Below are 26,894 nucleotides of genomic sequence, written 5' to 3'. Positions count from 1 at the left end.
AAACGGTACCAATAACTACAGCTTGTAAGAGAAAAAACGACGGAGAAATACCGGTTATGGGCTAAGGATTTTTTTTTTTAATTCTGACTTTTTTAAATACTAAAAATAGAGGAGAGCGTCCGTGTTCAGTATCGGCGTAATGAGACCTGCAGAACACACGCTCCGCTCATTTACATGGCGCAGTGAACGCTGCAAATACAAAGACAGAAGTGCATGATAATCTTTTCTGATAGTTCGAGAACCATGAATGCAATGATTGTCCTAATATTAGTATGACTGGCTAAAGGTCGGATAAACCATCACTATGCCAGTCGCAGCATGGCTGCCCGGAACGTGCACCGTAGCCACGTCATACAATCTCTTCACACTGCCAACCACAAGATGGCGGTGCAACGCCAACGGGGCTGATCTCAGCAACCGGAAGTGGAAACGTTTGGAATCTCGCGAGATTTGCCATCAGTCCCGGAAGCTCCACGTCAGTCAGAGGGAGAGAGACCAGAGGGAACCGGAGACATGGTGAGTGGAGCCCGGAGCTGTGAACGGGAGCTGCTCGGTTGTGTGTCCCGAGTAGCTGTGGACGGATGGGACTCGCACGGGTGACATCAGATGGCAATAATCGTGTGCTGCAGCATGCTGGGACTTCTAGTCCCCCAGTGTGGTGATTTGTGTGTCTGGTTGTAGAGAGCTGGCTGACAACTCTGGCCATTGCAGATGTTACAGTGGTTGTCACCCAGCTTTCCCAGATCCTGAGTGGCACATCTGCTGGTGAGGCCTGGCTGTGCCCCATTATGTGCCATCTGTCCTCCGCATCGGTGGGGCGAGTGGCGACAACCCCAGCCAGCACTATTATGGCAGCCATATTGGGTGGCACTGGCGCCGTGCAATACAGCGTGTGACAACCCGGAGAGGAACCACACGGACTCCTGGATTCTGCTGGTTGTCAGCTAACTAGAGCCGTGTTCACACGTCCACGTCTGACCACACAGGAGACGGAGGCCACAGCGGCGTCTGCGGGGGGAGTTCTCTATAATTGTTCCTTTTAGAACCAAAATCAGAACAAAGTAGAACCGGACACTGCTTTTTTTTTATCAATCTGCCCACTTAGCCATATGAGGACGTTTTTTTTTGTGAGTTCTAGTTTTGATTGACACCATTCAATTTGCCATAAAATGTATCAGAAAGTTGGGAAAAAAATTCCGAGTGGGATGAAATGATAAAGAAACGCAATTCTGCCACTGATTTTTGGGTTTTCATTTTTACACTATTTGATACATGGTACAATTTTATATGGCTGTCTGACGCCAGTGCGATTCTAGTAATGCAGGATTTGGACAGATTTATTTGTTTTTTTAGTGAAAAAATTTTCAGAAGGTATTTTTTTTTTGTCTCTATTTTCTGAGACTTGTATTGTTGTTTTTCCATCAGTTGAGCTGATTGAAGGCTGAAGGTTTTGTTGATACCAGTTTGGGGAAAGTATGGTGTTTCAGTAATTTTTATTACCTTTTATGGGGGGAAATGGTGACCGAAAAAACAATTGTGGGGTTATGATTTTTTCTTCTCTTAATAAGGGCGCAGTCACACACAGATGAACATATAACACATGATAGAGATGAGCGAATTTGATCGGGTCAGGGCTTTTTCGGCAAGCTATATCGCTTACCAAATAAGCTGCAGAGGGAACCCGGATACCTGGATCGTGTTGGCTGATCAGCTGTTCGACTCCGCAGCTGCATGTGTCGCGATTGTGTGACTGTCACGACACATACCTGGAGAGCCTGCTGATCAGCCGGCGCGATCCAGAAAGCCGACTTCCCTCTGCAGCTTACTCGCTAAGCGCTATAGCTTGCCGAAAAAGCCCTGACCCCATCAAATTTGCTCATCTCTTAACAGTGGTCAGAATTGTAAAAATTGGTCCAGTCATTAAGTACCAAATTGGCTCTCACTAAGGGGTTAAAGAGTTATTTTTATCTTGGACATTTATGGCATATCCAGAAGTGCCCTAGATATCCCACAAGATGTGACTTAAATGTCCCACAGACGTGGGTCCACATCTGCATCCAGACCTGGGCCGCACTGAACCTGCGCCTGGAAACGGAGAAGTCGTTCTGCATCAGCATCTGTCTCCATTCATTTGTATGGGAGGGAACTGCATGGCTGGAGAAAGCTGGGGATGTGCAGTCGCCTCGCGGCTAGTGTTCTGAAGGGGGATATGCAGGATCCAGCGGTGGGATTTGCACTTATTGGCATATAGTTGTGCCATAAATGACCCAAATCGCACAAACCTTATGATATGAGGACAAATCCACCATGTGTGCAGATACCTACTAATGATGCCACCTATTCATTGTGCAGAGGGAGGGCAACCTCTTTCCTTAGTGACAGAGGTGTCCGGTGTAGTAATGCTTTATGCAGGTTACTTATATGTTGATGGTCATCCCAGCCTAATCTGTCATCTGCAGCCTCTGCGACTTGACATCAAGAGGAAGCTGACAGCTCGGTCCGACCGAGTAAAGAGCGTCGACCTGCACCCGACAGAGCCATGGATGCTGGCCAGTCTGTACAATGGCAGCGTGTGTGTATGGAATCACGAGACACAGGTAATGCACTATACACAGGACTAGGTAAATGCAGCTAATATCTAAATACAGGGGATGCACCTTGTTTTCTTGTCCATAAAAACCTGTTATTCTTCCAGACCCTGGTGAAAACCTTTGAAGTATGTGATCTACCAGTCAGAGCAGCAAAGTTTGTGGCAAGGAAAAACTGGGTCGTCACCGGAGCAGTAAGTATAAACTATGCGTCTTCCTACAGGGATCCATGCAGTGGGTTTTCTGACACTTGGTTGCTGACAGTAACGACTCTTTAAGATTCCCTGATTCCCATTTAATTGAATTGAGAGGTTACTGTACTGTAGCATTAATTACGGTATGAGATATACACATGTATGGTGTAATTACCAGGCAGCCCCTCTCTGGTAAATATATATATATAATTTGATCCAATGTGAGGGTAAATAAATAGGGTGTAAGGGTCTAAGAGCAGAAAAACCCTACAACAGTGATTAATATTAACGCATTATTATCATTAAGTGGATTTATTATTTTTTTTAATAAAAGCTAGAAAACCCCTTCATTTTTTTACGTGAAATATTCTCCAAGCTTAATTTCGGAGTACCTTTATTTCTACGTGTTACCTTATGCTATGTGTGTGATGCAGGCATGACTTGTGTCTTATACCCCCAGTAAGAAGTCCTCTTCTCTCTTCTCTTCCTACACATCCATCAGCTGACGCTTAAATGCTCTACTTTAGTGTTCACTTCCCTCTATGTAAGGCCGGGTTGAGCCTGTGTAAAGTCACCTGTTTGTCATCCACATTTCTGTCTTTTCCATGCAGAATATAAAAAATAACAGGCCCAAGTCATTACCTATGTACCTCATGTACAGCACCATGGAATTAATGCTGTTATATAAATAAATAATAATGGAACATTAGCAATGGTTGTGTTATAAATAAAAGCCATACAGATGGTGCCAGGATGGAAGGCTTTCTTTTATCAAGTTGAGTACAGTGGGTGAGTGTCTTCCAAAAAAAACATACAGACTAGGGCGTGCTCTCCTTTTGCACATGAGCACTCAGTCAGTATAGAAAAATATTCATCTGAAGCAGCCCATTCATGTCCCTTTTGAACACAGATCAAAAATTATGTTTTTCTGAATGAGACCAGTCAGGACAGGGAAAACTTTGTGATTTGCTGGGATCTAACAGCTGAGACTCCACAGATCAGAACTCTACAGAGCATGTGTTAAAATCAGGATAAAAGTAAATGGACAGAGACGGTCACTGTTGAACTCATCCATATTACTGGCACCGATCTTAAAACCTGACAACCATTTTTAGAATCAGTCATTGTATGAAATATGAGTACAAACAGACTAATTGGCCCCTTAGCATATTGGCCCCGTATCTAGGTAGATGATTGTTTTACATCTTTGAGCAGATTTTTTGCTGTGTAATCTGACAGCAGCATGATGTAGGGGCAGATATTCTGATTCCAGCCATGTGCAGCGAATATGCTAGAATCACAGTTTTTCTGCTGCAGAGCTCAGAATGTTGAGCCCGATATAGCCCCGCGCACACCACTGCCTTGTGTGCACACTGTATAGTGACAGAAAGTTGCTAATTTGGGGGGGGTGGATGCACCAGGAGGCACCTAGTCCTGTAACTATAATCTACTGATTGTATTAAAATAGAAAAACACAGCCCAGTAAGTATCACCTTGTGGGTATCAAGGTCTCTACCCCTATAGTATGTTAAACCCTGCTGACAGATTCTCTTTAATTATGGAATCATTGATCCAATGGATCTGTATTCTCTTCTAAGGATGACATGCAGATCCGAGTCTTCAACTACAACACCCTGGAGAGAGTCCACATGTTCGAGGCCCACTCTGACTACATCCGCTGCATTGCCGTGCACCCCACCCAGCCTTTCATACTGACCAGCAGTGGTAAGACTTTGAGCTGATAGTATTTGTGTGGGTATATATAGCTGGGAAGCTAAATGACCTAATATACTTTCATTAGGATTAGTATTCCTTGTGCTCCAATCCTAATGAAAAGCAATTGGAGGAACATTAAATTCCTGATGGGCGGCCGTAGACCTGTAACCAAACGGCTGAGTTCTGTTTATGGTGGTCTACAGGTTGTCTGCAAGTCATAAAACCCACTTCAGCAGGATAATATATATCAGAAAAGCCTATTATTTCTAGTGGGGGCCACAGTCAATGATTGGAAAGCCTGGGGTGAAAATTAAGGAATCTAGGTGAGGTCATTTTGGCTTGAAGGTTCTTGCATGTGAGTCTTCTGGTATATCTGTGTGGCAGGATATATGGACCCAGCCAGCAATTGGTTTTTCCCCACCATTTCGGTAGTTGATTTGCGTGAGCTGTTGCCTGAAGGAATTGATGTAATGGATTTTTATAGGACCATTCCCAGTTGTTTCTTGGTCTGAGCGCTGTATAAAAAATAACATTGAGTGCAGCGTTTTATTAACTGTCTCTGGACACCGGACTAGTGAACCAAGTGCACAACTTTGTCATTAATTGTGTCCAATGCAGGTATGAATCAACTTGCCAGACACAACTGATGTATGTAATCCCACCCGAAGCCACACAATTAAATTGGCAAAACATTGTCATGCTGAGGTTACTGCAGGCTTAATTTGCAGGTTGGGGAATAAGTGGATTTGGGCTCTGGACATTCTCATAGACCTACTAAGTAAACGTAAACATTTGTATAGTGAGAAGAACCTATAACCTATATCTATCACTGGAGGAGAAAATGAAGACAGGTGATGGGTAGAGCTAAAGTGAAAAATGGCAATGCGAGTAGAACGTGGCGTAATAGAGGACCGGTGTTTGTATCGACAGATAATTGCCGTACTTCTGTGTAAGACTCGTGCTATGTGTTAGAATAACACAAAGTGCTCTTACATGGGAAATGTAGCCCAATGTTCCCTCTGTTTCTTGAAGATGACATGCTGATCAAGCTGTGGGACTGGGATAAGAAGTGGTCCTGCTCCCAGGTGTTTGAAGGCCACACACATTACGTCATGCAGATCGTCATTAACCCCAAGGATAACAACCAGTTTGCCAGTGCCTCTCTAGATCGCACCATTAAGGTAGAGTATACCTGCGCCTGGTATATATGGTCCAGGTGACTTATGGTCTTTATGGATTTTAATGTATCATCTATATTAATCTCTCTGTTGTGCAGGTATGGCAGCTCGGGTCCTCCTCCCCCAACTTCACACTGGAGGGACACGAGAAAGGGGTGAACTGCATAGACTATTACAGCGGAGGTGACAAACCCTACCTAATCTCTGGAGCTGATGACAGACTTGTCAAGATCTGGGACTACCAGGTTAGTAAAACGAGCATGCTAGTAAGCGACGTGTTAGACTTTTAGTCTATTATTCCATGTAAAGATGTATTATTGTATTTTCTCGTATTCAGAACAAAACTTGTGTCCAGACTCTGGAGGGTCACGCTCAGAACGTCTCCTGTGTCAGCTTCCACCCCGAGCTTCCCATTATCATCACTGGTTCAGAAGATGGTACATGTTCCTTAAAATCTTCTTTCCTGTTGGGTGTATTTATTTTGTTTCTGGAATGTCACAGTTCCATGGAGTCGTGTCGCTTCACTTTTCTCACCCTGAATGCCATGTAAATTGTTATGCACTGGTAAATTTTGTGGAAAGCTAGTACCAACCCCTTTGGCCACTGTACTGATCTCCCTATCCTGTGCAGGAGACCACAGTGACTGAGAAATTGCTGGATTTAATAATAAAAGTCTTTATATAAGAAGTCTTCTAATTTCAACTCAAAACCAAGATAGTTCAGCAAGCCACAATCTATGGTGTATGGGCACTGTAAGGAGAAACTGGGCAATATAATACAGCTCATCTTAACAAGTATAGGCCCATTTACGACATGATGCAGATTTAGAGAGCGTTTTTAGTTTTCCTTTTCACAACCTCCATTCTTCTCTAGGGACTGTGAGGATCTGGCATTCTAGCACCTACCGTCTGGAGAGTACCCTGAACTATGGCATGGAGCGAGTGTGGTGTGTGTCTGGTCTTCGTGGCTCCAATAATGTAGCTCTAGGGTACGATGAGGGCAGCATCATTGTCAAGGTGAGGTCTATTGTTAGTTCTGCCAACTGCTCCATATAATTATCTGAACAATCAGCCTTTGTTCCCACTTTTGGCTTGTGCCATTGTTCTGTCGCCTTATCTCTGTAGTTGGGTCGTGAAGAGCCAGCAATGTCCATGGATGCAAATGGAAAAATAATCTGGGCCAGGCACTCTGAAGTGCAGCAAGCTAATCTGAAAGCCATGGGTGAGACAGAGATTAAAGATGGAGAGAGGCTTCCACTAGCTGTGAAGGACATGGGCAGCTGTGAAATATATCCCCAGACCATCCAACATAACCCTAATGGGAGGTAGGTGTGTGGGTGCAATAGGGGGCAAGGCTTCATCTGTGGAGGCTACAGTCAATGTGTGGTTGTCAGTAAGCACATTTATTTCCAATGTCTCCCAGGTTCGTAGTCGTGTGTGGCGATGGAGAATACATCATTTACACTGCCATGGCCCTAAGAAACAAGAGCTTTGGGTCTGCACAGGAATTTGCATGGGCTCATGACTCATCTGAGTAAGTCTTAACCACTTCACCCCCAAAACTGTTTTCACATTCCTGACCAGGCCAAACTTTACAATTCTGACCAGTGTCACTTTGAGGTAATAACTCTGGAATGTTTCTTCATATCCCAGTGATTGAGTTGTTTTTGAGTTGAGTTGTACTTCATATTAGTGGTAAATTTAGTTCTGTATTTTTTTCGTTTATCTGTGAAAATATTGAAATTTCACAATTTTCAGACTTATATTTATTATATCCTTAAACCAGATTCCGTATTTTGCAGACCATAAGACTCACCAGACCTTAACACGCACCCAAAATTTTGGGGAGGAAAATAGGAAAACATTTTTTTTTTTTTTTAATTAAATGGTGGTGCGTCTTATAGTCCAAATTTATGGTAGCTTACCAAGGGAGCAGCGGTGGAGCTTTTTCACAGGAGGAAGATTTGCTGTTGCAAGAAGCTGGTAATGGCAGGAGTGGGGAAATTCTGGGGGGGAAGGTGGTGTTTCGGCGGTGCGAGGCTGTGGGCTCTGGGCTTTCAGGAAATGTCGGCAGTGAGTGGAGTCCCCCGCACTCCCCATTGATTTCCCGGCGATGGGCTTCGAGTAAATGGCCACCAGAATCGGCGCATGTGCAGATTAAGATCTCGTCTCCCATTTTCCTGATGCCCACCGCCAGGAAATCAATGGGGAGTGCAGGGACTCTGCTTACCGCTGGCATTGCCCCACTGTAAATTTTGGGAAAAACAGTGCACCCTGTAATCCGAATAATATGTTGGTTGTATCACACAAAATAGTTAAAGGTAACCTGTCACCAGGTTTGGCCGATATGCGATGCGGCGCTGCCTTTCAGAGCTGATATACAACATTCTATAATGCTACCAACAAAGACCCAAACACAAACTATCAAATATCCCATATAAGTAAAATACAAAAGTTTTATTGGACATAACCAAAGTACTGGGAAACAAGGGGGGAAAAAGGATGAAACATGCACGTGCAAAAAATAGGGTGCACTCGCACAATTATCTAAGTATATGTCTGATCGTACTACCATAAGTATGGTCAAAGTGTTACCAGTAGATATTGCACTATCCCATATGGCCTAAAGGAGTCTGTAAAAAAACCATTGCATAGACCTATTAAGCAAGACATTATATACGGTAACAAGTATTCAATCATTTACCTGGTTCGCAATAGTGACCTGGCATGAAAGGCAGTGCGCCCTCCCCGATGCGTGTTTCGACCAGGAAGCCTTTGTCATAAAAATGTTGAAACTTATATGTGATATTTGATTGTTTGTGTCTTTGTTTGTGGTATAATTGAATAGCGATTTTTCCCAGTTTTTTTCCAACAGTCCTAGAATATGATCTATATAGATTAGCTACTTTATAATTAGATGTATAGGTGAGCATATATTGTGGCTCCCATGAGTCTTTCATGGCATTCTATAATGCTGTATATATGGCCCCAAACCAACCTGGAAGAGAAGGAAAACAATTTTATTATACTTGCCTATGGGGCGGTCCCAGGGAGTGTCGATGTTCTTGGCCCACTGCCTCCCTTCTTCTTAGGGTGTGTGCACATGCTGCGGATTCTGCTGCGGATCCGCAACGGTTTTGGTCCAGTACCATTAAAATCAATGTAAAATGAAAACCACAGTGCGGAATTTTCCGCGCGGTTTTTCTGCGGTTTCATATCCACAGCATGTCAATTCTTTGTGCGGATTCCGCTGCGGTTTGGCACCTGCTCCATGGCAGGTGTCAAACCGCAGGGGAAAACTGCAGGCTAAACCGCAGAAAAACTGCAGATAAACCGCAGGTCTTTTGACCTGCGGATTTACCAGCGGTTTTTGACAAATCCGCGCGGAAAATTCCGCAGTACAATCCGCAGAGTGTGCACACACCCTTATAATTGCTGTCCTCCTTCTCTTACAGTTAGGGTTGAGGGCAAATATACAGAATGGTCTGATCTCATATCCGTCACACCTGGTGACCGGTTCTCTTTAATAAATAACATTTCCCACATGTCTACTCCACATAAGCGGCATTTTTGAAACTTTTTTTTTGTTTGTTTGGAAGTTAGAAGAGTTAAAAGTTGACCAGTGATTTCTCATTTTTCCAACAAAATGTACAAAACTAATTTTGGAAACTACACCCCCCAAGGATCTTTTCTAGCTGTGTGGTGAGCACCTTCAACCCACAGGTGCTTTACAGAATTTTATAAAAAAAATATTTTTTTCCCCAGAAGCAAATGTTGATTTTGCCCTCAGTGTTTGCATTTTCACAAGGGTAACAGAAGACAATGGACCATACAGTTTGTTGTGCAATTTTTCCTGAGGACACCAAAATCTCGTGGGGGGGGGGGGAACTACTGTTTGGGCGCACTGCAGAGCTCGGCAGGGAAGGAGGGCCAACTGAATTCTGGAGCACAATTTTGGCTTGAATAGATTGCGGATGCCATATCACATTTGAAAAAACGACCTCTCAAAACAGCAGAAATCCCCTCTAGTGACCCCATTTTGGAAACTACACCTCTTGAGGAATTCATCTAGGGGTGTAGTGAGCATGTTTAACCTTCAGGCAAATCACAGAATTGTATAACATTTGGCTGAGTCTATGGAAAATTACTATTCCCCCCCCCCCCACTAATATTGTTGAGGCATTGTTTTGTCCCAAGTTTTAATTTTACAAAAGGAATAATGTGAGAAAATGAACAGTACAATTTGTTGTGCAATTTCTCCTGAGTTCGTCAAATACCCCATATGTTGGGGAAAGCTACTTTTGAGGCATAATGCAAAGCTCAGAAGGGAAGAAGTGCCATATTGGAGTTCAGATTTTGCTGAACTGGTTTGAGGGTGCCATGTCACATTGGCAGAGCCCCTGAGGTGCCAGAACAGGAGAACCCTCCATAAGTGACCTTATTTAACAAACTACATGTCCCAATGAATTCATCTAGGGGGCGCAGTGATCGTATTGACACCACATGTGCTTCACAAAATTTTATACCACTGAGCGGTGGAGAAAGAATAAATTACATTTTTACCACTAAAATTTTGTTTTAGCCCCAAGTTTTTAATTTTTATAAAGGCTAATCGGAATAAATAGACATCAGTTTGTTGTTCAATTTCTTCTACATGTAATTGGGAACTACTTTTGAGGCACAGTGCAAAGCTCAGAAGAGAGCGTCTAATAATAATACAGTGCAGACTTTACTCTTATGACTTGGTGCCATGGCATGTTGGCAGAGCCCCTGAGGTGCCAAAACAGCAGAAATCCCCCATAAGTGACCCCATGTTACAAACTACACCTCTTGATCATATTGACACCACAGTTATGTCACAGAATTTTATACCATTTGGGCAGTGAAGAAAAACAAATTGTTACCAGTTTACGGACTCCATATACAGAGCCCCTAAGTGACAGAAAAGCAAAATCCCCCCTCAAGTGACCCCAATTTGGAAATTATACTCCTTTGGGAATTTATCCACAGGTGTAGTGATGATTTTGACTCTGTGGGTGTTTTCCAGAAACAAGCAGCAGTGGATGTTGCCAAGTGAAAATTGCAAACTGCCCAGCTCGTGCTTCTGGAGACATGGACCCCATAAATTTATCTGGCTCTCTGGGCTTAGTCTAAACTGGTCACCGTGGCTGGCAGACCCTGAGATCGTAATGACAACAATTAGGTCCCTTTGATGATTTTGGGGGTGCATATCGATCACGGTATTTAGATGGTTAAATGGCCCTGGGGAAGTGCCTGCACCACTGTTGGTCGTGACAGCCGGGGCTTGACTATAACGTTTACCAAAGCTCTCAGCGACAATCGTGCGGGCACAGCTCCTGCCATGGCGTAAATCTACATAATTTTGCTGGAACCTCTTCCGACCATCATGTAAACTTATGTCAAATATCATGCAGGGGTTAATATTTATTGAAGTAAGGCATAGATGAGATCTGTGGATGTAATCCTAAATGTAATTATCAGCATAGGACTATAGGTATTAAAGGGGTTGTTTTATTAAAACCTGTTACCACCTACCCATAGGATTTGTTATCGGGGGGAGGGGGGGGGTCTTCCAGCCCTTAACCTGTACCAGTTACCAGAACTTTTATCCCATTAATATGGAGTGGCCTGCTCTATCTCCGCTCCATTCATTCCCTGTGGGGCTGCTGACTGCCATACTTTGCTTTTTTGGCAGCCTAATAAAGAATAAATGGAGCAGTGCTCAGGTACCCGACCTGTTTTGCCATCATTAATTCACCGTTGGTGATAATTCCCCAATTTACTGGTGGGTGCAGTTCCCAGGGGTAGGGCACCCCCTGATCAATAAGCTATTGCCAATCCTGGGGATAGGTGATAATTTATTTTCACCAGACAACCCATGTAATGTCATTCTGTTTCATGTGAGTCTCCTAGTTATGCTTCTTGTCTTACCTGAAGGTACGCCATCCGGGAAAGCAGCAGTTTAGTGAAGATTTTCAAAAACTTCAAAGAAAAGAAGAGTTTCAAGCCGGATTTTGGTGCAGAAGGTTAGTTATGGGACATGTTACGTATGGACCTTTATGTTCATTATGTGTAATTTTGTGCCTCACTTTTACACAAGTGAGCGGTTAACAATCAGTTGTTTGCAATGGTTGATGGAAGACTGCTGTCTTCCAAAAGTGTCATCTGTCACTGTATACTTCTGGTGTCTTACTTGATCTGTCAGGTTGTAAGTTTCTGTCTGAAGATACTTGAATATTTTACGCTGTCTACCTGATTGATCAGCCACATTTTCACCAAGTCTTGTTTATGGATAGGCCATCAATATCAGATTGGTAAGGGTCCGACTACCAACTCACCTGCTGATCAGCTGTTGGAAAGCACCATGTTGCCCCAGTGAGCTCCACCTTTATGTTTTACCAGGCACAGTTCTGCACGTTTTGCAGTGGATGTGATTTGGTATTGTAGCTCATTTTAATTCATTTAAATATGACTGAGCTGCAGTACCAAGTATATGGAAGACTATGTCTAGTAAACAATATAGGGGATTTGGAGCTCGACAGGGTGCCATCACACTTTTGTAATCAACTGATCGATGGGCGTGCTGGGAATCAGAATCTCCTTCATCTGTAAGATGTGCCATCAGTATTAAAGTGGTTATACAGCCCCTCAGTACTGCAGCAGGTGCAGAGATGTACTACTGATGTCTGTCTCTGTAAGAGGTAGAGGTACTGGATAACTTTAAAAAAAAAAAAAAAAAAAAGTCTTTCAAGGGGAACCAGTATTAGGTTTGTTTTTTTTTTGTTTTTTTAACATTTCTCATCTCCATTGTGGAGATATTCGCTAGTCAGGTTTATTTACTTGTTTTTGCTAAAACAATGGGGCATCAGCAGAGATTTGTTTCTGGGGACATGTACTTTTTTCTCTGCATGACATTGACTAATCGTAAGCAGGAGGTGCCATGCAGCCCTCCTCTCGCAGCCCTCCTCTCGCAGCCCTCCTCTCGCAGCCCTCCTCTCGCAGCCCTCCTCTCGCAGCCCTCCTCTCGCAGCCCTCCTCTCGCAGCCCTCCTCTCGCAGCCCTCCTTTCGCAGCCCTCCTCTACTACCCACTTGAGAGATACACAGATGTTTGTAGTGACACAGCTCTGCTCACCTCAATCGCTTTTAGTCACAGTAGTATTGAGCTGTGAGATGAGTACGGGGAGCAGGGCGGTAAATGCATGTCTCTCATACAGAAAATCTGTTTTAATCTTCCCTGGGGGCATGTTTGTTCCTGCCTAAAGAGATGATTCTCTGCAGATGCCCTTTTAGTCTTAGTGAACATTTGCTTATAAATTTTACAAGTTAATGTCTCCATAACTGAGAGGAAAAAATTAAAATGGTTTATTTGGCTCTGCAGCCACTATTCCATGATGTGACCATGCTAAAATTAGAGGAAAGTTTGCTTTAAACCAAATAAAGAGTTTACAGAAGTGATACATATGGTAAACTATTGGGTTCATCCTGTCTGTGAGATTTACCAGGCCGGACAGTGTTTTATAATGAACAGTTCAGTAGCAGAAACCATTTGTCCTGCTCAAATGTCCCCCCTGTAATTTCAGGTATCTATGGAGGATTTTTACTTGGTGTGCGATCTGTAAACGGTTTGGCCTTCTATGACTGGGAGAACACAGAGCTCATCCGGAGGATAGAAATTCAGCCAAAACATGTGAGGTTTTTATGACTGTGACACTTTAATGTGGATATTGCTGAGTTTATCATTTGCAGCATCGATTACGTCTTACCCTTTGACTATTCTCATTGGCAGATTTTCTGGTCAGACTCCGGAGAGCTGGTGTGTATTGCTACAGAAGAATCCTTCTTTATCCTTAAATACCTCTCCGAGAAAGTAGCCACTGCCCAGGAAACTCATGAAGGCGTTTCTGAGGATGGCATCGAAGATGCTTTTGAGGTAAGTGGAGATTAATAGTTTATTGTGGCATAGAACAAAAAAAAAACCCTAGACGTATTACCTTTACCATGGCTGACACCTTGCTAAGCAGTATCCTCCGCCTTCCTGTCCGCATGATGGACAAGCAACACATCAGATGGACCCGAAAGCGCAGTCCTGGTAGCTTTTAGGAAGGGGCACATCACCACCATTTAGACAGGTAGTTCTTAGTTTGCTGATCAATAAGGCTACAATTCTCTGATTTTTTTTTTTTTTTTTTTACCTTTTAGGTGCTCGGTGAAATTCAGGAGATCGTGAAAACCGGCCTCTGGGTTGGAGACTGTTTTATCTACACCAGCACCGTAAACAGACTCAACTATTATGTAGGTGGAGAAATTGTTACCATTGCACATTTGGACAGGTGAGTGATAACTTATGTTGGTGCATAGTTACGGCATTTGATGTACGGCATACAGAGGCCTATGACATCCATAGGTTCCCATGTTACAAAATAAAATGTTAACCTACCGTACTTAAAAGGAACCTGTATGTTCCCCAGCCCTGACTAAACACCACCATAACTTTATATAAGTCTCATTCCTGGATTCTAAAAAGGTCCTCTATATGCCATACACTTATTTCTAAGTCTGAAAAATCAAGTTGCAAATTTGAGTCATGGTGTAAAAACTAGCCTGGACTAATCTGGCCTTGGATCTTGTAATCGCACATGGGATGCACAACATCCACTTCAGAAGCGACATTACCATGAAGCGTTGCAATTCTCACGCGTAAACATGACGTTCTGCCTTCCTGGCCATGTGCAATGAAGCTGGGTTTATGTCTCCGGCGTCATAGAAACTGTTCATGCCCAGAGAAGCAATAGTGACACAGATCCTGCCTCACTGCAGTGTTGGCATCAATAATACCTGCCGAGCCATGCTGATTAAAAAAGCACTCCCGTCATAGTTTTATGCTCTTAACATATTGCTATTATTATATTATATAGCACTGTGTACTTACAATTGCTCACTTTGCCTTTATACCCTGTAAATTCTTCTTTTCTCTACTCTCTGTAGAAACAGGGAGTCTTTTCCCTGCATTTATTATCTCCCTCTTCCACTCCTGACCCAGCTGTGGCCTCCATCTCCTGTCAAGGACTTTTGCAGTGACTCATATAGAGAAAGGAGACTTCCTATTTCTACATAGAGCTTAGAAGGATTCAGCTAGAGAGTTATTAAACACATGATGCCATAGACATAATGGAAAAGAAGAGAATTGGCTGGGTAGAAAGGCAAAATGAGCAATTGTAAGTGGAGAGTGCTATATAATATGATGTTTAGCTTCTTCAAGCTAGGGAGCTGGCACCCGGCTTCATGCAGGAAATGTTGCAGAACCCTGATGGTGACGTTGCCTGTGTAGTGGTCATTGTCATGTTCACCTGGGCGTGATTACAATCTAAAGCTGGACTAGTCTCGGCAAATTTTATTTCCAAAAAGCAGATTTATAGCTTACTTTTATTTTTAAGTCTAAAAAATTATGGCACTTAAAGAATCTTCTATAATCCAGGAATAGGCTTATATACAGTTACGGTGGCAGATTAGGAGGGCTGAGGAGCTGACTGGGGTTCCCTTATACTAGACAGTTGTGCAGTGATTCCTTGAGTGTAATTGTTTTATTTTAGGCTAGGCCAGTCTTGGATCCATCACCCAGCTGTACCTGGAATAATAAATAAAATATATCACAATGGTTTGGTTCGTTGTCTAATTTAGTTGGTCAGGTGAACACTTTGGCTCATCGCCCATTAGCTAGCCTAGGAGATCACTGCACGCTCAGTGCCTGCTTGTGACTTCTCCGTGCCCACTCTCTTGCATTCTCCCCTATGTAGAACCATGTACTTGCTGGGGTACATACCTAAAGATAATCGCCTGTACCTGGGAGACAAAGAGCTGAACATTGTCAGCTACTCTCTGCTGGTGTCCGTTCTGGAGTATCAGACCGCTGTAATGAGGAGAGACTTCAGCATGGCAGACAAAGTAATCCCGACCATCCCTAAAGAGCAGAGGACACGTGTCGCCCATTTTCTGGAGAAGCAAGTAAGGACAGTTGTCTAAGCTCTGACCTTGTAAGTGATGGCATTCAGTGTAACAATATAGCGATTTGATTGTAGGGCTTCAAACAACAAGCGCTGGCGGTCTCCACAGATCCGGAGCATCGCTTTGAGCTGGCACTGCAGCTGGGAGAACTCAAAATTGCCTATCAGCTGGCAGTAGAAGCAGAGGTAAGGTGCTGGGTCTTGTCAGATTCTGTACGATATGTAGGCACTCGATTCTCACGCCTTATACTTGGATTCCCGTACGCCATCATCCTCATCACATCCATACTACATTATGTTTGTGTTCTGCAAGATTCTTACTTTGTACACTGGACAACTGAATCCATAAATGAAGACCTTGTGCAAGTCACCTGCTGTCGGTGGTGGAGGCTGGGGCAGCTGCACATATCAATCTTACAGGAGAAATATGACATTACAGACTACTGATGGCAAAAAGGCCTGTGCATATGCCCCAGTATCACAGCCCAACTTGTCCCAAACTTAAAAAAAGTGTGCTTTCTTTCAAAAGCATGTACTGATCTATCGACAGTGTGCTATTGTCGCTGTCTTTTTGACGTGTGGTGCTGATCTTGCAAAAAAGCAACCATGTTATTCTTATCTTGGACAACCCCTTAACCTTTCAAGGACACAGCCAATTTTTATTTTCGTGGGTTGATTTTTCCCTTTTTATTGTTTTTCCACTGATATAGCCACATGAGGGTTTATTTCTTTGCAGGACGAGTTGTAGTTTTAAATGTCACCATTGATTTTATCATCTGATGTACTGAAAGTTGAGAACAAATTCCAAGTAAGATGAAATCGTGAAAAAGGATAAAATGCACTTTTGCCATTCTTTTGGGGTTTTATTTTTAAATTATTTATTGTACGGTTACCAGCATGATTCTCCAGGTCAGTAAAATTCTAGTGATACAAATTTTTTTTTTAATTTTTCTAAGTTGATTAAAAAAACTGGTACTCGTATGTTGCCACTTTCTGAGACCCGTAACTTTTCAATTTTTTCCGTCTGTGGAGCTGGATAAAAAATTCTTTTTACATGCAAAGTTGCAGTTTTTACTAATACCATTTTGGAGCACATACAAAATTTTGAACAGTTTGCATTTCATTTTTGGGATGGTTAAATCATTTTATATTTCAACAGACCAGACTTTGCAGATGCAAAAATATCCAATATTTTTTATTTCTGAATTGGGTAAAAAAAAAAGGTGATTCACATTTTTATGTTTCTATCTTTTTTTAATATTTTTAAAAACATTTTTACTTATTTTGTTATTTCCACCTTTGGGGACTTTAACATGCAATCATTTAATTTGAAAACTTAAGTATACAGCAAGAATCACAATCTCCACTGGGAAGGTGATGATGGCCCAATACCCCACCAGTGTTGCGCCACAGTTAAATGGCACGGTGATAGATTGAAGTGGTGAAACAGCAGCGATCAGAGCCTGCTGTATAGGCAGGTGCTGTCCTGAAGCGGGAATGGGTTACGCATTTCCAAGTTTGCCCTTACATAGGTGAGAGATGTAGTAAGTGTTCAATGTTTCCTGCTCCATTGGAGAGATTACTGCTATAGACAGCTGCCTGGTGGAACTGTTGTTTTCTGGGTGGGTTTTCAGCTAATCTATATTCTCTTTGGTAATTGATGCTGACAGCAATTTTCCCTATTTCTTTTTTTCTGTCTGTAGTCTGAACAGAAGTGGAAGCAGCTAGCTGAATTGGCCATCAGCAAATGCCAGTTTGGTCTGGCCCAAGAGTGTCTGCACAACGCTCAGGACTATGGAGGTCTGTTACTGTTAGCTACGTCTTCAGGAAATGCTTCCATGGTGAACAAGCTGGCAGAGGGGGCAGACCGAGATGGCAAGAACAACGTGGCTTTCTTGAGCTACTTTTTATTGGGGAAGTAAGTGCCTTTAGAATAACCCTGCCCTTGTTAGTTATTAGACTTTTCCTTTGTTTTGTGTTGGAGAATTTGATTTGCATAAGGCCGAGTTGTCACATTCATTACTTTTCCATTTTCAGAATAGACACTTGCCTGGAGCTACTGATTTCCACTGGTCGCCTGCCCGAGGCGGCCTTCCTGGCACGAACATACCTGCCAAGCCAGGTGTCCAGGTAGAAATGCTGAGTTTTTATTTTATGGGATTTTTCTCCTAGTATAGACATTAAAGGGAATCTGTCACCCTTTTTTTCGGCTTGCGGCTGCCGGCATAGACATTGAGGGCTTATCTACAGCATTCTGTAATGCTGTAGATAAGGCCTGTTTCACACTTCCGTTTTTTCAAATCCGTCAAAATCCGTTGGTTTCCGTAAAAAAACGGATCCGCCATTTTTTTGCAGGATCCGTTTTTTTGTCCCATAGACTTCCATTAGTGGTTACCGTGGATCCGTCAAAAAAACGGATCCGTTTTTTTAAAAACGGATCCGTTTGCATCAGTTTCCGTCAAAAAAACGGAAACGGATCCGTTTGGCGGACACAAAAACGGAAGTGTGAAACAGGCCTAAGCCTCCGATGTAACCTGAAAGAGAAGAAAAACACGTTATATTATACTCACCGGGGTGGGCGGTCCGGTCCGGTGGGCGTTGCGGTCCGGTCCGACTCCTCCCTTCATGCGATGACGTCCTCTTCTCCCGTCCTGTAATGGCTGCGGCGCAAGCGCACTGCTCTGCCCTGTTGAGGGCAGAGCAGAGTCCTGCAGGCGTCAGGAGAGGTCCTGCGCACTGCAGAATTCTACTCTGCCCTCAATAGGGCAGAGCAGTGCGCTTGCGCCGCAGCCATTACAGGACGGGAGAAGAGGACGTCATCGCATGAAGAAGGGAGGTGTCGGACCGGACCGCAACGCCCACTGGACCGGACCGCCCACCCCGGTGAGTATAATATAACGCGTTTTTCTTCTCTTTCAGGTTACATCGGAGGCTTATCTACAGCATTACAGAATGCTGTAGATAAGCCCCCGATGTCTATGCCGGCAGCTGCAAGCCGAAAAAAAGGGTGACAGATTCCCTTTAATATTTAACTATTCTGTGGTAGCACATATGGGCTTAAAATCTAGTAAAATTCTGACATATTTTTTCCCATGAATGTTATATCTCCAGGATCTTACTTTCCAGTGCACAGTCTGGCATGTGTAATAGGTGATTATTTTAGCTTTAATTTGTATTACTAGGGTGGTGAAGCTATGGAAGGAAAGTCTATCCAAAATCAACCAGAAGGCTGCAGATTCTTTGGCTGACCCCACCGAGTATGAGAATTTGTTTCCTGGATTGAAGGAGGCCTTTTTGGGCGAGCAGTTTCTGAAGCAGAAAGACACCATGCTGCGCCCTGGCAGCGAGTATCGCCATGTCACTGTGAGTACCTGTACACTGCTTGTCATTTCTGTGAAAGGTTGCACAATCGAAGGATAATGTAGTAAAGGCTGACAGTCATCTCCATTTTGCAGTCAAATGAAGAGAGAAATGTCTTGGAAGAAGCAAAGGGATTTGAACCCTCTGAAGAGGCCGCCATAGCGGTGAGTTCTGCTCCATAATTCGTCTCTTACGTATGAATGAATGAAGCTTGTTCAACATTAACGTTTATGTGACTGTAGACTTGTGAATCCTCACATTGTGCCCACTGCTCTCTGTCAGGACTCTCCGGTGTCAGTGACAGGAATGGCAGTCATGTGACCACAAGTATACATAGTCCAGGTCACAATCTGACTAGATGGGCATGGCCTCGCTCAATGTAAGCCCAACACTCCTCCCATAGGCATGAATGGAGCGGATGTGCGCATACATGAACACCGCATCATTCGGTATCGGAGCCAAGAGCCGCCCCCTGCTCCTCTCATAGACATGAATGGAGCGGATGTGTGCATAACCTGAACACCACATCATTCAGTATCGGAGTCGAGAACTGCCCCCTGCTCATCTCATAGACATGAATGGAGCGGATGTGTGCATACCTGAACATCGCACCATTCAGTATTGGAGCTGGGAGCCGCACCCCACTCCTCCTATAGACATGAATTGAGCGGATGTGTGCATACGTGAAAATCGCACCATTCAGTATCAGCTGCCCTCCAGTCCTCCTATAGATATGAATTGAGAGGATGTGTGCATACGTGAACATCGCACCATTCAGTATCGGAGCTGGGAGCCGCTCTCCACTCCTCCTATAGACATGAATTGAGCGGATGTGTGCATACCTGAACATCGCACCATTCCGTATTGGAGCTGGGAGCCGCCCTCCACTCATGAATGGAGCGGATGTGTTTAGCACTTTATCGCATATAAGCAGTCCCTCACCAATTTCAAATCCACGCTCACTGCCGCATAACAAACTTCTCATATCCTCCCTCTCTCACAACCCTAAACAGCTTTTCAACACTTTCAATTCTCTACTCTGTCCCCCAGCACCTCCTCCCTCTCCTCTCAGTTCTGTTGAAAACTTTGCCTCTTTGTTTAAGCAGAAGCTCGATTCGATCAGAGAAAGCTTTGGCCCGCAGCCCCCAATGCTCCACTTAGCTGCTCAGCCCTGTTCCTCCAAAACCAGCTTCTCCACCATGACAGAAGATCAGCTCTCCACCCTCCTGTCAAGATCACACCTCACCACTTGCGCGCTTGACCCGCACCCATCCCACCTCATCCCTAACCTCGCCACAGTCTTCATCCCAACCCTAACAACACCTCTCACTTACAAATGGTGTCTTCCCCTCATCCTTCAAACATGCCTCGATCACACCCATCCTCAAAAGGCCCTCCTTTGACCCATCCTCTGTGTCTACCTATCGCCCGATATCTCTTCTCCCTTACGCCTCAAAACTACTGGAACAGCATGTCCATCTTGAACTGTCCTCGCACTGCTCCATCCTTGACTGGTTACAATCTGTCTTCCGACCGCATCACTCAACCGAAACTGCCCTAACTAAAGTCACCAACGTCCTACTAACCACCAAGAGCAAGTGACACTACTCTTTCCTCCTCCTGGACCTGTCTTCTGCCTTAGACACTGTGGACCATTCCCTTCTGCTACAGATTCTCTCATCTCTCAGCATCACAGGCTTGACCCTATCCTGGATCTCATCATATCTAACAGACTGAACACCACCTCCTCAACTTCGCCCCCTGCCTGTCGGTGTTCCCCAAAGCTCAGTTCTAGGACCCCTACTCTTCCCCATCTACACATTTAGCCTGGGACAGCTCTCTACGCCGATGACACGCAGATCTACCTATCTGGACCTGACCTCACCTCCTTACTGACCAAAATCTACAATGTATGTCTGCTATTTCAGCTTTCTTTTCTGCTTGCTTTCTAAAACTGAACATGGACAAAACAGAATTCATCATCTTTCCCCCATCTCACTCTACTCTTCCACCATACCTATCCATCAATGTCAGTGTGTGCTCACTTTCCCCAGACTCGCATCCTTGACTCTGCCCTCTTTTTCAAGCCACATATCCAAGCCTTTGCCTCCTCCTGCCGACTCAAATTCAAAAATATTTCCCGGATCCGTTCCTTGTCCATGAAACCACAAAAACACTAGTGCACGCCCTTATCTCCCGCCTCGACTGCTGCAACCTCCTACTCTCTGGCCTCCCCTCTAGCACTCTGGCACTACTCCAATCCATCTTACACTCTGCTGCCCGACTAATCCACCTATCTCCCCATTATTCCCCAGCCACTCCTCTATGCCAAGCCCTTCACTGGCTTCCTGTTGTCCAGAGACTCTAGTTCAAAACCCTAGCTATGACATACAAAGCCATCCACAACCTGTCTCCTCCATACATCTGTGACATGGTCTCCCGGTACTTACCTGCACGCAAGCTTCGATCCTCTCAAGATCTCCTTCTCTACTCCCCTCTTATCTCTTCTTCACACAACCGCATGCAAGACTTCTCCTGTGCTTCTCCCATACTCTGGAACTCTCTACCCCAACACATGACTCTCACCAACAACGGAAACCTTCAAAAAGAACCTGAAGACCCACCTCTTCCGACAAGCCTACAATCTGCAGTAATCCTCAGTCTATTGAACTGCCGCACGACCAGCTCTACCTCTCCTATTGTACATCCCTTGTAGACTGTGAGCCCTCGCGGGCAGGGTCCTCTCTCCCTCTGTACTTGTGTGTGCCTTGTGTTGCTCATGTTTATTGTACTTGTCTATATTTGCCCCTTTCACATGTAAAGGGCCATGGAATAATTGCGCCATAAAAATGTATAATATTATCTGAACATTGCATCGTTCAGTATCGGAGCTGGGAGCTGCCCCCTACTTTTCCCATCGACATGAATGGAGCGGAAGTGTGCATACCTGAGCATCACATCGTTCAGTATCGGAGCTGGGAGTTCACCACTCCTCCTATAGACATGAATAGAGCGGTGGTCCTATATATGCAAAACCTTTTATTCAGACTTTGGCAGCCTAGTTCTATATTTTTCTATAAAAGCCAGCAGGTACATACACCTGTCATGGGCAGCTGGTGACCTGTATGCTATTGTACCCCCTGTCTGGTTTGTGCTCACATGAGCGCTTTCTTGCTTTTGGAGGAAAGCTGCTTTGCCCTTTGTTTCAGGGGGATACTCAAATAAGCAGCGGCACATAGTAAAGATGATTTCTGTATCTGTTAAAGTGGGTGGTAACAATTGTTTAGCCATCAGTTATCTAATCTACATGGGGTCTTTGTTGGCGTAGGGTTTCTGCAAGACTCTGCATCATTTTCTGCATGTTGCTAAAACAAACTAATGAACAGTGTTGTGAGGGAGAGGGGTCATTGTTCCTTTTTACCTGTCATGTTGCCAAACGCCATCAATTGGCAAATGTAGGGTTAATCTGGAGATTGACATGGTTACATTTCTGTACTGATGCAGCTAGCTGGAGATAATGAACTTTATTCCTCCTAGCAGCCTCCGGCTTTGTCATCAAGGCGCACCAGAGAGGTTATGGTGACTGCTCAGTACAGTGAGCGGAGGCTGTAAGAGCACATTGACACTGGACAGCCGGCTGTGCACTGCAATTGTACAGAACGAGCTGTCAAAGTGCCGGGACTTGCTGACTGCTGCCACTCACAATGCTGTAGCCCCTCCACGCACCACTCTGATTACAAGCCAGCAGCTCCTGGGAGGAATAGAGTTCATTTCTTCCCGTTAGCTGCACTCTCAGTAAAGCGGTTGTACTTAACCTGCAGATTATCCCTTTATCTTCTGGTTAATAGCGTTTGGGGACATGATCGATTCCCTTCACATCTCGTACTCGAAGACATGCCAGAGCCAATGTCATAACACGCTACCAGTGTGTAGGTATGTGCTGCAGGTGATTGCGGTACCTGAGAATGATATAGGGACACTTATTTCAGAATGATATTTCTAAGGGTATGTGCATACGCTGCGGATTATGCTGCGGATCTGGCCTCTGCGGAACCGCAGCAGTTCTGCAGACAGTGTACAGTACAATGTAAGTCTATGGGATTTACAATCCGCAGTGCACATGCTGCGGTTTTTTCACTGCGGAAAAGCTGCAGTTTTGAATCCGCAGAAAGAATTGACATATCAATTCTTTCTGCGGATTCCGCTGTGGTTTGCCACCTATTCCATTGTCCAGGTGTCAAACCGCAGGGGAAATCCGCTGGCCAATAATCCGCAGATAAACCGCAGGTCATTTTACCTGCGGATCCGCAGAGAAAAAAACGCTGGTGAATCCGCAGCGTGTGCACATGGCCTGAGGCAATGCTCATAACTTGCTGTCTGTTCAGCCCTGTGCTGTGAACTTGCATCTAGATACCCAAAAAATGATATTCACTTGTCTCCCTCTCCTTTGTCTCCCACGTAAACATTGACCTTGTTGAAGCAATCTGAGTCTAAAATATGAAATGTCAGACCCTGTTTCCCATCTTTTCTGGTAGTTTTTGTCTTTCTCAAATACAATAGCGTAGTTAAAAGGAGTGGTGATGGTGGAGGAAAAAGTTGCTTCCCCTTTTGCAAAAATATGCAGCTTTAAAGCATAGGGCTCCTCAAAGATTCCTCAGCTGTTGTAATACTGATATGAATGTTGTAATGTTATTGTTGTTGTAGGAAGAGGAGAAAAAAAGCGAAGCAACATCCCCAGTAGCAACACCTCTACCCACAGTGCCAGCACCAAAATCACCTAGCCCCGTGCCAGAGACACAACCACCTGCATCCAAAACCCCAGAAGAGAAGGTAGGTGCTGTTACCTAACGTGAAGGGCAGTGGACTACAGCGCCAGGGCTGTCACCTGATGTGAAGGGCAGTGGACTGCAGCGCCAGGGCTGTCACCTGATGTGAAGGGCAGTGGACTGCAGCGCCAGGGCTGTCACCTGATGTGAAGGGCAGTGGACTGCAGCGCCAGGGCTGTTACCTGATGTGAAGGGCAGTAGACTGCAGCACCAGGGCTGTCGCCTGATGTGAAGGGCAGTGGACTGCAGCACCAGGGCTGTCGCCTGATGTGAAGGGCAGTGGACTGCAGCGCCAGGGCTGTTACCTGATGTGAAGGGCAGTGGACTGCAGCACCAGGGCTGTTACCTGATGTGAAGGGCAGTGGACTGCAGCACCAGGGCTGTCGCCTGATGTGAAGGGCAGTGGACTGCAGCACCAGGGCTGTCGCCTGATGTGAAGGGCAGTAGACTGCAGCACCAGGGCTGTTACCTGATGTGAAGGGCAGTAGACTGCAGCACCAGGGCTGTCACCTGATGTGAAGGGCAGTGGACTGCAGCGCCAGGGCTGAAGAGCAGTAGATTGCAGCGCCAGGGCAGTCACCTGATGTGAGGGGCAGTGCACTGCAGCGCCAGGGTTGTCACCTGATGTGAAGGGCAGTGGACTGCAGCGCCAGGGCTGTCATCTGATGTGATGGGCAGTGGACTGCAGCGCCAGGACTGTCACCTGATGTGAAGGGCAGTGAACTGCAGCGCCAGGTCTGTCACCTGATGTGATGGGCAGTGGACTGCAGCGCCAGGGCTGTCACCTGATGTGAAGGGCAGTGGGCTGCAGCGCCAGGGCTGTCACCTGATGTGAAGGGCAGTGGGCTGCAGCGCCAGGGCTGTCACCTGATGTGATGGGCAGTGGGCTGCAGCGCCAGGGCTGTCACCTGATGTGATGGGCAGTGGGCTGCAGCGCCAGGGCTGTCACCTGATGTGATGGGCAGTGGGCTGCAGCGCCAGGGCTGTCACCTGATGTGATGGGCAGTGGGCTGCAGCGCCAGGGCTGTCACCTGATGTGAAGGGCAGTGGACTGCAGCGCCAGGGCTGTCACCTGATGTGAAGGGCAGTGGACTGCAGCGCCTGGGCTGTCACCTGATGTGAAGGGCAGTGCACTGCAGCGCCAGGGCTGTCGGGTTGTCATACAAACTGAGCTGATTTTATTTTCTTAGGCTTTCCTGGACTTAGAAGAGGATCTGGACAACATGGAATTAGACGACATTGACACAACAGACATAAACCTGGATGATGAGCTCTCTGACTAAAATGTATTCACAGAATTTTAATTTAAGTGACCAAAATGGCTTTTTCCAGTTTTTTGGCCAAACTGCACTTGGGATGTGTTTGATCATTATGCTTCTTCATCTCTAGACACAGTCCATCGGTGTAGCAGCAGGGCCTTCCTTGTACATTTCCTTATTAATTCTTCTCTACTATTTTGACAAAACGTAAACCTTTGATTTTTGTGCATTAACTCAATAAAAGTTATTGCGACCCTGTCTACAACGACTTATCATTTTCCAGTCATGAAATTATTTCCAATCTATAAAAGGTTCACATATGTCTGATTGGTATATTGCATGTATAGTATGTATCTACATTGGGATCTGATACAGAGACTAGAGGGGGAGACTTTTTGCTGTTTGATCCTTACTTATTTATAGCATACATCATTTTGTCTTATCAAAATGACCTTAACCATTGTTTGTGGTAGTTTAAAATGCTATAGATGATTTTTACATGGTAGAGGTTTCCTTTAGTGCAAATTTATTACGCGTGTCTGCAGTCTCAATGCCTTTGTTTTCCAACACCCTGACAGTCTCAGATTTTTCTTCTATACGAGTGTCTCTCCTGGTAATAGAGGCTGGATGTGATGTTCATATGTATCCACGGTGCTGCTTTTTTCACTTGGTTTTGTGCATCAGCACAGCTTCTATCCTTCACCTAAGGTGGCATGTAAAAGTTTGGGTACCCCTGGTCAAAATTATTGTTCTTGAAGATGAAATGATCTCTAAAAGGCCTAAAATTAAAGATGACACATTTCCTTTGTATTTTAGGCAAAACAGAAATATATTCTAACTTTTTACATATTAAAATGGGCCAATGCAAAATTTTGAGCACCCTTGGAGATTTGTGTGCTCAGATAACGTTAACCAAGATTTCAGACCTTAATTTGCCCGTTAGGGTTATGGCTTGTTCGCTATCATTATTAGGAAAGGCCAGGTGATGCAAATTTCACAGCTTTATAAAAACCCAGTCTCCTCTAATCTTGTGCCAAAAAAAACAGCAGCCATGAGTTCTTCTAAGCAGCTGCCTATCGCTCTGAAAAGGAAAATGGTGGAGGCCCACAAAGCAGGAGAAGGCTGTAAGAAGATAAAGCAATTTCAAGTTGCCTTTTTCTCAGTTCGAAATGTAATTAAGAAATGGCAGCTACCAGGAACAGTGGAGGTCAATATAAAGTCTGGAAGACCAAGTAAGATTTCAGTAACAGCTGCTCGTAGCATTGCTAGAGAGGCAAATCAGAACCCCTGCTTTACTGCAAAAGACCTTCAGAAAGATTTAGCAGACTTTAGAGTTAAGAGACACCTGCACAAATTATGACCTTCACGCAAGAGTCACCAGAAGAGAAAAAAAATACTTCCTACAGTGAATTTCACTAAACTTACAACTGGACACTAGAAATAGAGGGTTTTTTACATTACAGACCATGAAGCCACAGTGACTTGTACGGGAGAGTAGTAAGTGGTCAGTGTGCAGGGAAGAGCGCTGTGACCATCACCTATTGTAACTGGGGGGATATCCTCTTGTCTGTGCTGAGAACAAGACTTATGTAAAGAACAGGAATATTAAGCCTATTTGCCAGCGTGAAAATTGCAACATTTCAGGATGTTTTTAAAGGTAGTGATGGAAGATAAAAATAAAAAAAATGAATCTTAAATAGGTCAATTTCTGATGACACATTCCCTTTAAAGGCCAATTACAGTCAGAAATA

General features: G+C 44.5%; 1 protein-coding gene across 1 annotated transcript; it reads left to right on the top strand.

The window, feature by feature from the left end:
* Positions 1–367: 367 nt before the first annotated feature.
* Positions 368–25,401, top strand: COPB2 (COPI coat complex subunit beta 2). The gene is made up of 22 exons (XM_073581312.1): positions 368–516; positions 2,460–2,597; positions 2,696–2,782; positions 4,381–4,507; positions 5,531–5,679; positions 5,775–5,921; positions 6,014–6,113; positions 6,550–6,692; positions 6,801–7,000; positions 7,099–7,209; positions 11,634–11,722; positions 13,278–13,384; positions 13,484–13,627; positions 13,897–14,027; positions 15,492–15,699; positions 15,774–15,884; positions 17,402–17,616; positions 17,736–17,828; positions 18,881–19,061; positions 19,154–19,222; positions 23,763–23,888; positions 25,075–25,401. The coding sequence occupies exons 1-22, from the start codon at positions 514–516 to the stop codon at positions 25,165–25,167; spliced, it is 2,772 nt and encodes a 923-aa protein (XP_073437413.1). The 5' UTR covers positions 368–513; the 3' UTR covers positions 25,168–25,401.
* Positions 25,402–26,894: the final 1,493 nt, after the last annotated feature.

Source organism: Dendrobates tinctorius, unplaced genomic scaffold, assembly GCF_039654945.1.
Source record: "Dendrobates tinctorius isolate UK_male_01 unplaced genomic scaffold, ASM3965494v1 ptg000069l, whole genome shotgun sequence".
Taxonomy (NCBI): domain Eukaryota; kingdom Metazoa; phylum Chordata; class Amphibia; order Anura; family Dendrobatidae; genus Dendrobates; species Dendrobates tinctorius.
Note: the sequence above shows the minus strand (reverse complement) of the source record. Positions and strands in the feature narration are given on the sequence as shown.